Source organism: Bombina bombina, chromosome 11, assembly GCF_027579735.1.
Source record: "Bombina bombina isolate aBomBom1 chromosome 11, aBomBom1.pri, whole genome shotgun sequence".
Lineage (NCBI taxonomy): Eukaryota > Metazoa > Chordata > Amphibia > Anura > Bombinatoridae > Bombina > Bombina bombina.
In genome coordinates, this window is record NC_069509.1 from 182573715 (window position 1) to 182586972 (window position 13258).

At 36.7% G+C, this 13258-nt stretch overlaps 1 protein-coding gene across 1 annotated transcript in view; it reads left to right on the forward strand.

Moving 5' to 3' along the window:
• The window catches only part of GRIN2A (glutamate ionotropic receptor NMDA type subunit 2A), a 744878-nt gene that overhangs the window by 493049 nt on the left and 238571 nt on the right, over positions 1-13258 (forward strand). Inside the window, exon 2 of the mRNA XM_053694267.1 lies at positions 10807-11399. Coding sequence (XP_053550242.1) covers positions 10807-11399 — 593 coding nt within the window. The remainder of the gene's footprint in view (positions 1-10806; positions 11400-13258) is intronic.

The following is a 13258-nucleotide window of genomic DNA, read 5'->3' on the forward strand; positions in this document are numbered from 1 at the left end:
CTATTCTACCTAGTTAAAATAAATACAAACTTGCCTGTAAAATAAAATAAACCCTAAGCTAGCTACAATGTAACTATTAGTTATATTGTAGCTAGCTTAGGGTTTATTTTATAGGTAAGTATTTAGTTTTAAATAGGAATAATTTAGTTAATGATAGTAATTTTATTTAGATTTATTTAAATTATATTTAAGTTAGGGGTTGTTAGGGTTAGAATTAGATTTAGGGGTTAATACATATTAATATATTGGGGCGGCAGATTTTGGGGTTAATAGATATAATGTAGGTATCGGCAATGTTGGAGACAGCAGATTAGGGGTTAATAAATATAATGTAGGTGGGGTGGCGGTGTCCGGAGCGGCAGATTAGGGGTTAATAATATAATGCAGGTGTTGGAAATGTCGGGTGCGGGCAGATTAGGGGTTAATAAGTGTAAGATTAGGGGTGTTTAGACTCGGGGGTTTCATGTTAGGGTTTAGGTGTAAACATAAAATGTGTTTCCCCATAGGAATCAATGGGGCTGCGTTACTGAGTTTTACGCCTGCTTTTTTGCAGGTGTTAGACTTTTCTCAGCCGGCTCTCCCCATTGATGTCTTTGGGGAAATCGTGCCCGAGCACGTACGACCAGCTCACCGCTGACTTAAGCAGCAATGGTTTTGGAGTGCGGTAAGGAGCTCAATTTTGCTCTCCGCTCACTTCTTGCCTGATACGCCGGGTTTGTAAAAACATGTAATACCAGCGCTGTAGGTAAGTGAGCGGTGAGAAAAAACTGCACGGTAGCACCGCACAGCTCCTAACGCAAAACTCGTAATCTGGCCTTATGTTTACTATTCTACATTAAAAAAACAAAAAAACAGGTTTTAAGAATTAAAAAATATTTTTTTCCATGGAAACCAGTTATGTAAAGTATTTGTTACTTCATTCTGCAGATCATGTAATCAGTTAACATCTTGTTTTTAATGACGTGGGGGTACATAGCAAACCATTATAAGACATGGAACCATATTGATATAGAGTGTGTTATATGATGCAATACGATTCAACTGTCTTTAAAGGGACAGTCAACACCAAAATAGATATTGTTTTAAAAAGATAGATAACGCCTTTACTACCCATTTCCCAGCTTTGCACAACTAACATTGTTATATTAATATACTTTATAACATTTAAACCTCTAAATTTCTGCCTGTTTAAGCCACTACAGACAGCCTCTTATCACATGTTTTTATTCGCTTTTCACAACAGGAGACTACTAGTTCATGTGTACCATATAGATAACATTGTGCTCACACCCATGGGTTGTGGCTGACACAGCACTAAATGGCTAAAATAAGTCAATAGATAATAATAAATAGCCATGTTGGTCAGGGGACCTGTCAAAAGAGACTTAGGGGTCAATTTATTAATGTGCGAGCGGACATGATACGATGTAGCGTATCATGTCCGCTGCAGTGCACATCAATAAATACCAACAGCATACTCTGTCAGCATTTATCATTGCACCAGCAGTTCTTGTGAACTGCTGGTGCAATACCGACCCTTGCAGATTCACGGGCCGCTAGCAGGGGACTCAATCAACCCGATCGTATTCGATCGGGTTGATTTCTGTCCGCTGCCTCAGAGCAGGCGGACAGGTTATGGAGCAGCGGTCTTTAGACCGCTGCTTCATAATTTCTGTTTCCGGCGAGCCTGAAGACTCGCCGGAAACATGGGCATCAAGCTTTGTACGGAGCTTGAGAAATTGACCCCTTATATACAAGGTAATTACAGAGGTTAAAAGTGGCTGTGCAAAACTGGGGAATGGGTACTAAAGGGATTATCTATCTTTTTAAACAATAATAATTTTTGAGTTGACTGCCTTTTAAGTTGCCAATGACTGTCTCCTAGCACTTTTAGTTCCCAACCAAAGTACATAATAATTCCTTTATTACCTTGTTTTTGTGAGTTCTAGAATTTGGGTTAGGATAATGGTAATTGATGTGTTATAGATGGTTTATTTATGACAATGTTGGTGTGTAAGGGAATGTTTATTTATGACAATGTTGGTGTGTGCAAGGGAATGTTTATTTTATGACAATGTTGGTGTGCAAGGGAATGTTTATTTCTGAATATGTTGGTGTGCAAGGGAATGTTTATTTATGAATATGTTGGTGTGCAAGGGAATGTTTATTTATGAAGATGTTTTTGTGTAAGGGAATATTTATTATGAAGATGTTGGTGTGTACGGGAATGTTTATTTATGAAGATATTGGTGTGTAAGGGAATGTTTATTTATGAAGATGTTGGTATTTAAGAGAATGTTTGTTTATGAATATGTTGGTGTGCAAGGGAATGTTTATTTATGAAGATGTTTTTGTGTAAGGGAATATTTATTATGAAGATGTTGGTGTGTAAGGGAATATTTATTATGAAGATGTTGGTGTGTAAGGGAATGTTTATTTATGAAGATGTTGGTGTGTAAGGGAATGTTTATTTATGAAGATGTTGGTGTGTAAGGGAATGTTTATTCATGAAGATGTTGGTGTACAAGGGAATGTTTATTTATGAAGATGTTGGTGTGTAGGGAATGTTTATTTATGAAGATGTTGGTGTGTAAGGGAATGTTTATTTATGAAGATGTTTTTGTGTAAGGGAATATTTATTATGAATATGTTGGTGTGTAAGGGAATGTTTATTTATGAAGATGTTTTTGTGTAAGGGAATATTTATTATGAAGATGTTGGTGTGTAGGGAATGTTTATTTATGAAGATGTTGGTGTGTAAGGGAATGTTTATTTATGAAGATGTTTTTGTGTAAGGGAATATTTATTATGAAGATGTTGGTGTGTACGGGAATGTTTATTTATGAAGATGTTGGTGTGTAAGGGAATGTTTATTTATGAAGATGTTGGTGTGAGGGAATGTTTATTTATTAAGAAGGTGGTGTGTAAGGGAATGTTGATGTGCCTTTATGATTATTTGCATGTTTCTTTAAAACTTCATGCTCTACAGAATATATGAAAAAGATTTTAAAAATATATATATATATACATATCTCTTTCTTTTTTTGTACTTTGAAACATTGTAGAGGATTTTGGCTTCCTATAATTAGGCAATTGTTACAAGCTGTGTTACCTGGAGTACTGCGCCAGAAGTTAGTTATTCAGTGATATTTCACCTAATTACAGCAAAAGTCAATGTGATTTATCTTCATGAAAACATAGTGATAGCATATTCCTGCTTATTTTTCTCTAGCAAACCCCTTTCAATGGTCTATAAACGGAATTAAACACAAAAACAGTTAGTACCGAGTCTATTAAATGGAAAACATTAGCAAGCATCAGGTTTGAACTTTTGAATGTTATCAACAGGAAAATATTTGCGCAATTGTAAACATTAGAAAAAATAAAATTATTTCTTACTTGAGTGCTTATCCGTAATTCGCATGCGCTCAATATATTCCAACCAGAAATATCTTGGCAAACCTTATTTACTGCAAGCACGTTAACTGAAGGCAAATTAAACAACTAAATAACAAAAGCACAATTTCAAAGTCACTTAGATTGCTTTTTTCTTAAATGTTTTTTTTTTAGTTAAAGGGACAGTCAACACCAGCATTTTTGTTGTTTAAAAAGATATATAATCCCTTTATTACCCATTCCCCAGTTTTGCATAACCAACACATTTATATTAATATTCTTTTTACCTCTGTGATTACCTTGTATCTAAGCCTCTGCAGACTGCCCCCTTATCTCAGTTCTTTTGACAGGCTTGCATTTTAGCCAATCAGTGCTAACTCCTAGATAACTTCACGTTCATGAGCACAGTTATCTATATGACATACATGAATTAACACCCTCTAGTGGTCAAAATGCATTCAGATTAGAGGTGGCCTTCAAGCACTAAGAAATTAGCATATGAGCCTACTTAGGTTTAGCATTCAACTAAGAATACCAAGAGCACAAAGCAAAATTGGTGATATAAGTAAATTGTTAATATGACTGTAATACTAGGTGTAAGGGAATGTTTATTTATGAAGATGTTGGTGTCTAAGGGAATGTTAATAATTAAGATGTTGGTGTTTGTGTGTAACGGAATGTTTATTTATGAATATGTTGGTGTGTAAGGGAATGTTTATTTATGAATATGTTGGTGTGTAAGAGTATTTTTATTTATGAAGATGTTGGTGTGTAAGGGAATGTTTATTTATGAATATGTTGGTGTGTAAGAGTATTTTTATTTATGAAGATGTTGGTGTGTAAGGGTATGTTTATTTATGAAGATGTTTGTGTAAGGAACTGTTTATTTATGAATATGTTGGTGTGTAAGAGTATGTTTATTTACGAAGATGTTGGTGCTTAAGAGTATGTTTATTTATGAAGATGTTGGTGTGTAAGGGAATGTTTATTTATGAAGATGTTGGTGTGTAAGGGAATTGTTTGTTTATGAAGATGTTGGTGTGTAAGGGAATGTTTATTTATGAAGATTTTGGTTGTATTAGATCAATAAGATTTAATATGTTAATGAATATGAGAATGTGAGTAAAAAATGACCCTAGTACAATCTATAACATTTATTACAAAAATTTTTTATATTTAGGGATACAGTTGAGCTTACGGTTTAGTTTACAACAGAGTTGGTGTTAGAGTGAGATTTAGGATAACAGGGTAAGGTTAGTATTAGGGCTACTTCTATGGTTAGGGGTAGGTTGAGGGCTAAAGTTTAGGCTAGTGTAACGGTAAGGGTTAGGTGTATGCTTATGGTAAACATGATGATGCGGGTTAGTACTAGGACTAGAGTAGGGCTAGGATTAACACCATGGATACTAGTAAAGCTTAAACATGCTACGGCACACATTATTGCATTATTTTCTGCCATCCAAGGGATAACAAGAGTCTGCACCACCAACAAATTTGATGTAGCAGTATTTTCTCCAGTAGGGCATTGCTGTCATGGTTATAATGACCAAGGAAAGGGACCAACCGAATCAACTTCTTCCCAAGGTTGCAACATCAAATTTCCTGCATCAGCAGTTTTAACTTGTTAATGTTCTTCTGTATAACAAGTTAAATATACAAGTAATTGACCCTGTGTTTTATATTTTCCCAGAGACCTGCTTAATATGAATGAAACCTGAAGAACAGTAGTTCCCATATCTACTAAGGAATATAGCGGGGATTCTTTGGAAAAGACAAAATAACACTTCTTAAAGTGAAGGTCAACTTTGATGAATGAAAGCCCAGTTTTTAAAAATGCTATTAAAAACAGGGGCACTTTCATTCATGAGAGTTTATAAGCAGCCGTTTTGTTTAAAAACATACCTCTCTCCTCTTCACAGCCAGAGCAGCTTCCCCCGCCCACAGATCCTCTAATTCGGCTTCCTCCAATAACGGCTTCCCCCAGAGCAAACATTGCCTGAGGCCATGCCGTGATTGGAGGAAGCCGGATGCTTCATAGCTGACGTATGAAGAGAGGTTTTGCGCGTGGGGGAAGCTGCTCCAGTTGTGAAAAAGAGAGAGGTAAGTTTTTAAACAAAATGGCTGCTTTGTAAACTTTGATGAATGAAAGTGTCCCTGTTTTTAATAGTATTCTTACTAAATGACCTTCACTTTAATGGACCATTAAATTCACATATCTGTTTAAATGTTTTTTTGTTTTGTTTATTGCATCTTAGAGTGTGCATGTTAATATATATTGCTGGTTTTGTGTGTGTTTGTGTTTTGTTTTTTAGCGTGCTCCTTGTCTATAACAAATCCAGGGGGTTAACCTTAACAGCCCCATGAGCATTTGGTACTTGACTATCAGTTGTTTTCTTTTAGGATTAATATCAGATATCAGATTGCAAGGCACACAATATGTTTAAATGATTATAAGCAACCTCACCTGAACTAATTTTTTTGGGGTGATAGTCAGGCCCTGCTCTTGTGAATGTAAAAAAAGTGTATTTGGTTACTGCGCTATAAAACTCTATTAAACCTATGAAAAAATAAGAGGACTCCCCAACCTTTAAAATACAAAGTGAATAGGTAAGAAGAATTTGGTTACAAAAAGAAACCAAAAAATTCTAGGATCCTAGGCGCTAGTGAAAGCTTAAAATAGTGATTGTGATATAAATGTGAGTTGTCTAATATTATGAATATAAATGTGGTGCAACCAATAAAGTGATTATAACAAATAAGGTGAATGTGACACCAAGATTAAGAAAAATATATTGTGCAGAATCTGCATAAATTTAATAACAATATAAAAAATATGTATAAAATGAATGACAATACAGATAAGCAAAAGCTCTTTGCCTCTTTGGATTTTCTTCACTTTTATAACCCTCTAATTACTGGAGGTGAAAATATTAAAGCTGATCCCTAAGCGTCACAATTACATAGTGATTGAGATCTGGTTCCTGGGGGTCTGAGCTTGAGAGGAGAGTTATACCGGACAACTCTAAAGTTCCGGTCTGTCCAGCTTGCGCTACATCTTGGTGCTTCATAAAACATGAGTGTATCAGAGTTTCAACTACTATTCTGAAATATTACACAGAATTATGCTATGTGGCGCCTTCTCTATCTTCTTATAAAGGTTAAGGGCAGGAGGTGGGAGCTTTATTTGCAAGTGTAGAGTTGCGGGAATCTCACCTCTCCAATTATGCTATTGTTTTGGAAAAAAAATACCTTGGGCCGGACTTAACAAGCAGTGGATGCTACTTTATCCGCCCGTAGTTTCCGGCTCGCCTGGAGACATAAGTTAAGAAGCAGCGGTCGTAAGGCCTATGATAAATTGACCCCATAGACAGAATATTGGTTTCCTGCACTATTTGGTATTCGTTTTGTTTAAAATTAAATAAATACTGAATATTTATCCCAACCCTTCCTCACAGAGCACATGGATTAACGCAGCTCCCTTGTGCGTTATCGGTAAGGTAATTTATAGAAAACTAATGTATACTAACTTTCTTTAAAATTAGTTTATTTAGATATTTAGAATATCCAAATACAGTCAAAATTGCTTTCTCTATTTAATATTACAGTGCTGTACAATGTAAGAATTTCAGAACTTATTGTATAAGATGTGTAATTTCAATGTTTCTTTAACACACGTTTTATTGTACTGTGGAATTCATATCAAGTAATAAATGTATAGCAGCTTTATACACAGGATACTTTTTGTCTTAATACAAATAAAAAATAAATAAACAATTCTCCACTCATACACTTTGATTTACATTTCAGCAGATGACTGCTTTGTGCTGTTTTCCTGTGTGGGAAAAATTACTTAGACTGACTATGGATAATGAGAACATATTTTTTACCGATATAAAGAACAATATATTAAAGTTATTAAAAATCCTATGAAATGAGACAGTTTTACAGGCGAAGCAGTTACCTCAACTAACCCTTATGTCTGCCTGGAAGAATGTTTTCACCAAAACATTATTAAATAAGAATTACAGTTGTAATATTTATTTTGCTGACGTAAGCCAGTGTTCTTGTTTAGAAAGCTTGCACAAACAGAAAACAAACACTCACATTTATAAGAAACATAATTTAACATTATCACTGCCATAGATCTCTGTAGCATATTGGTTAGTGATATATTGCAGCCCTCTCTGGAAGGCAATGGGTTAAAGGGACAGAGTAATCATTTTCTTCATGTTTACAATGTTTACATGTTTACAAAAGAATATTCCCTGGGACTTGAGTCTTTAGTTAGTCCTCACATTGAATGATTGAAAACACAGAAATAGTGTAATTCTGTTAGCCCACTGGATATTCTATTGAGATAGGACAAATGGTTACTCACATTTGTTGGAACTCATACATGCTCTATACGATGCGCACACCTACTTTATTCTGGTAGGTAAACAGTATCCCACAACGAAACAGGTAAAAAGAAATATTTATTGAAAATCTTAAAAAATGTCACAAATTTTAAATGTACACCATAGAGTACAGGGATCCAACAGGAAAACAATAAGTAGTCACTGTCCAGAGTTAACCACAATACCGGATGAATACGGATGGAAGGCCGAAGCTTAACCTCTTACCAACTGCAATCCTAGATCGGTTAGGTATCACTCCGCACTTAGGGGCCTATCTATCAAGCTCCGAATGGAACTTGATGCCCCGTGTTTCTGAAGCAGCGGTCACAAAGACCGCTGCTCCATAACCTGTCCACCTGCTCTGAGCAGGCGGACAGACATCGCCGGAAATCAACTAGATCGAGTACGATCGGGTTGATTGACACCTCCCTGCTGGCGGCACATTGGCCGCGAGTCTGCAGGGGGCGACGTTGCACCAGCAGCTCTTGTGAGCTGCTGGTGGAATGCTGAATACGGAGAGCATATTGCTCTCCGCATTCAGCAAGGTCTGGCGGACCTGATCCGTACAGTCGGATCAGGTCTGCCAGACTTTCTTAAATAGAGGCCATAGTGTCACAAGCACGTTTTGATGTAATGGTGGGATAAAGTTCCAAAGTTCCAACGTACGTTTCGTCGACCAACTTGCATCTTTGTCAAGGAATGAAGTGCGCATGTCAAAATATGGCAATGGGCACCAGATTTGCGCCCAGTTATGCCAATTTGTATATAGCAGATTGGAAGCATAAATGCATATACAAATCTCCCTAGGTGCAATATCTGGTATTCTACCATCGCTTTATCGATGACCTATTCATGATATGGTCAGGGAGTAAGGCCCAACTATTGGAATTTATGAAACATCTGAAAGACAATGAATTTCACCTGTAAAAAAAATACAAACAACCCCCCCAACACCTAACACTACACTATAATTAAATAAATTAACTAAATTAAATACAATTACCTAAATTAAATTAAATTAGCTAAAGTACAAAAACAAACAAACACTAAATTACAGAAAATAATAAACAAATTACAGATATTTAAACTAATTACACCTAATCTAATAGCCCCATTAAAATAAAAAAGCCCCCCAAAATAAAAAAATCCTAGCCTAAACTAAACTACCAATAGCCCTTAAAAGGGCCTTTTGTGGGGCATTGCCTCAAAGTAATCAGCTCTTTTACCTGTAAAAAAAAATACAAACACCCCCCAACAGTAAAATCCACCACCCACACAACCATCCCCCCAAATAAAATACTATCTAAAAAAGCCTAAGCTCCCCATTGCCCTGAAAAGGGCATTTGGATGGGCATTGCCCTTAAAAGGGCAGTTAGCTCTTTTGCCGCCCAAACACTAACCCCCTGAAGATCGACTTACTGGGAGACGTCTTCATCCAAGCCGGGCCGAAGTCCTCAACGAAGCCGGGAGAAGTCTTCATCCAAGCCGGGCGAAGTGGTCCTCCAGACGGCAGAAGTCTTCATCCAGACGGCATCTTCTATCTTCATCCATCCGGCGCGGAGCGGGTCTATCTTCAAGACATCCGACGCAGAGCATCCTCTTCATCCAGAGTCTTCTTACTGAATGAAGGTACCTTTAGGTGACGTCATCCAAGATGGCGTCCCTTAGATTCCGATTGGATGATAGAATTCTATCATCCATTCGGAATTAAGGTATAAAAAATCCTATTGGCTGATGCAATCAGCTAATAGGATTGAAGTTCAATCCTATTGGCTTATCCAATCAGCCAATAGGATTGAGCTTGCATTCTATTGGCTGATTGGAACAGCTGATAGAATGCAAGCTCAATCCTATTGGCTAATTGCATCAGCCAATAGGATTTTTTCTACCTTAATTCCGATTGGCTGATAGAATTCTATCAGCCAATCAGAATCTAAGGGACGCCATCTTGGATGACGTCACTTAAAGGTACCTTCATTCAGTAAGAAGACTCCGGATGAAGAGGATGCGCCACGTCGGATGTCTTGAAGATGGACCCGCTCCGCGCCAGATGGATGAAGATAGAAGATGCCGTCTGGATGAAGACTTCTGCCCATCTGGAGGACCACTTCGCCCGGCTTGGATGAAGACTTCTCCCGGCTTCATTTAGGACTTTGGCCCGGCTTGGATGAAGACGTCTCCCGGTAAGTCGATCTTCAGGGGGTTAGAGTTTGGTTTTTTTAAGGGTGTATTGGGTGGGTTTTATTTTTAGGTTAGGGTTTGGGCGGCAAAAGAGCTAACTGCCCTTTTAAGGGCAATGCCCATCCAAATGCCCTTTTCAGGGCAATGGGGAGCTTCGTTTTTTTTAGTTAGTATTTTATTTGGGGGGTTGGTTGTGTGGGTGGTGGGTTTTACTGTTGAGGAGATTGTTTGTATTTTTGTACACGTAAAAGAGATGATTACTTTGGGGCAATGCCCCGCAAAAGGCCCTTTAAGAGTTATTGGTAGTTTAGTTTAGGCTAGTTTTTTTTTTATTTTAATAGGGCTATTAGATTAGGTGTAATTAGTTTAAATATCTGTAATTTGTTTATTATTTTCTGTAATTTAGTGGGGGTTTTTTGTACTTTAGCTAATTTAATTTAATTTAGGTAATTGTATTTAATTTAGGAAATGTATTTAATTATAGTGTAGTGTTAGGTGATAGTGTAACTTAGGTTAGGTTTTATTTTACAGGTAAATTTGTCTTTATTTTAACTAGGTAGGGTTGATTTCTGTCTGCGGCCTCAGAGCAGGCGACAAATTATGGAGCAGTGGTCTTTAGATCGCTGCTTCATAACTTCTGTTTCGGCTCCGTATGGAGCTTGATCAATCTGCCCCCTATAGTGGTTTAAGACAACGCCATAAGATCATTATTTTAAACATTATACATTTTGTTTCAGTTTAATTTGATTTAAATGTATCATTAAATATCTGTTAATTTGTGTATTTTATGTGATGCATTATATTTCAACCACATATTTGTTTTTTGTTGTAGGATGCGATGTCTACTTTCTTTCAGTTTGGAGCTTCCGTCAAGCAACAAGCCATTGTCATGCTGAATATCATGGAAGAATATGACTGGCATGTATTTTCTATTATAACAAGTACCTTTCCTGGATATAGAGACTTTATAAGTTTCATAAAGACCACTGTGGACAATAGTTTTGTGGGATGGGAGGTACAGAATGTAATAACTCTGGATACATCGTATTCTGATGCAAAAATACTAAATATGCTGAAGAAAATCCATTCTTCTGTTATACTCCTTTATTGTTCAAAGGAAGAAGCAATTTATATTTTGGAGGAAGCTCGCTCCTTGGGTCTTATGGGGTTTGGGTTCACATGGATTGTTCCTAACCTGGTAACTGGTAACACAGATATAATACCATTTCAGTTCCCATCTGGATTAGTTTCTGTGTCGTACGATGACTGGGATTACAGCTTAGAAGCGAGAGTAAGGGATGGACTTGGAATCATAACCACAGCTGCATCAGCCATGTTGGAAAAGTATTCCATAATTCCAGAAGCCAGGACCAGCTGTTATGGACCTAGCGAGAGAAGTGAATTGCCTGCTCAAAGGCTTCACAAGTAAGAATTGTTACTTTATACAATCAATTGTGTTACTTTGTCATGGTGTTGTAGAACACATGCTTAATGTTGTATTAATATTAGATACATTAGCTGCATATGGTGTTCTGTTCTAGTAGTCAGCAAATTTTTGGTAAAATATGTTGTTTTTCAAAGTTTTGTTGCAATCATAAATAAGCATTATGATAATCATATTTATAATGAGTACACATTTAATACGGCTGACATTGGAAAGGCTCTACAAGCGTTAAACAAAAAGATGTGTATTTCACCACAAGATAATCAATAATAATAATTTGACACCTTTTTAAAATGTTTTAAATCAGATTTTTTTTATGCTTTATGCTATCAGATATTAACCCCTTAAGGACCAGGGCTATTTTTACATTTCTGCGGTGTTTGTGTTTAGCTGTAATTTTCCTCTTGCTCGTTTACTGTACCCATACATATTATATAACGTCTTTCTCACTATTAAATGGACTTTCTAGAGATACCATTATTTTCATCATATCTTATAATTTACTATAACAAAATTATAAAATATGAGGAAAAAATAGAAAAAAAAACACTTTTTCTAACTTTGACCCCCAAAATCTGATACAAATCTACAATCACCAAAAAACACCCATGCTAAATAGTTTCTAAATTTTGTCCTGAGTTTAGAAATACCCAATGTTTACATGTTCTTTGCTTTTTTCGCAAGTTATAGGGCCATAAATACAAGTAGCACTTTGCTACTTCCAAACCACGTTTTTTCAAAATTAGCGCTAGTTACATTGGAACACTGATATCTGTCAGGAATCCCTGAATATCCCTTGACATGTATATATTTTTTTTAGCACACATCCCAAAGTATTGATCTAGGCCCATTTTGGTATATTTCATGCCACCATTTCACCGCCAAATGAGATCAAATAAAAAAAATTGTTCACTTTTTCACAAATTTTTTCACAAACTTTAGGTTTCTCACTAAAATTATTTGCAAACAACTTGTGCAATTATGGCATACATGGTTGTAAACACTTCTCTGGGATCCCCTTTGTTCAGAAATAGCAGACATATATGGCTTTGGCGTTGCTTTTTGGTAATTAGAAGGCCGCTAAATACCGCTGCGCAACACACATGTTTTATGCCCAGCAGTGAAGGGGTTAATTAGGAAGCATGAAGGGAGCTTCTAGGGTTAATTTTAGCTTTAGTGTAGTGTAGTAGACAACCCCAAGTATTGATCTAGGTCCAACTTGGTATATTTCATGCCACCATTTCACCGTCAAATGCTATCAAATGAAAAAAAAAGATACATTTTTCACAATTTTAGGTTTCTCACTGAAATTATTTACAACATAACAGCTTGTGCAATTATGGCACAAATGGTTGTAAAAGCTTCTCTGTTATCCCCTTTGTTCAGAAATAGCAGACATATATTTCTTTGGTGTTGCTTCTTGGTAATTAGAAGGCCGCTAAATGCAGCTGCGCACCACACATGTATTATGCCCAGCAGTGAAGGGTTTAATTAGGGAGCTTGTAGGGAGCTTGCAGGGTTAATTTTAGATTTAGTGTAGAGATCAGCCTCCCACCTGACATATCACACCCCCTGATCCCTCCCAAACAGCTATCTTCCCTCCCCCACCCCACAATTGTCCCTGCCATCTTAAGTACTGACAGAAAGTCTGCCAGTACTAAATTAAAAGGTATTTCCAAAAAAAAATATTTTTTTAGCATATTTACATATGCTGATGTTTAGGATCCCCCCTTAGCCCCCAACCTCCCTGATCCCCCCTCAAACAGCTCTCTAACCCTCCCCCTCTAACGTATTGGTAGCCATCTTGGGTACTGGCAGCTGTCTGCCAGTACCCAGTTTA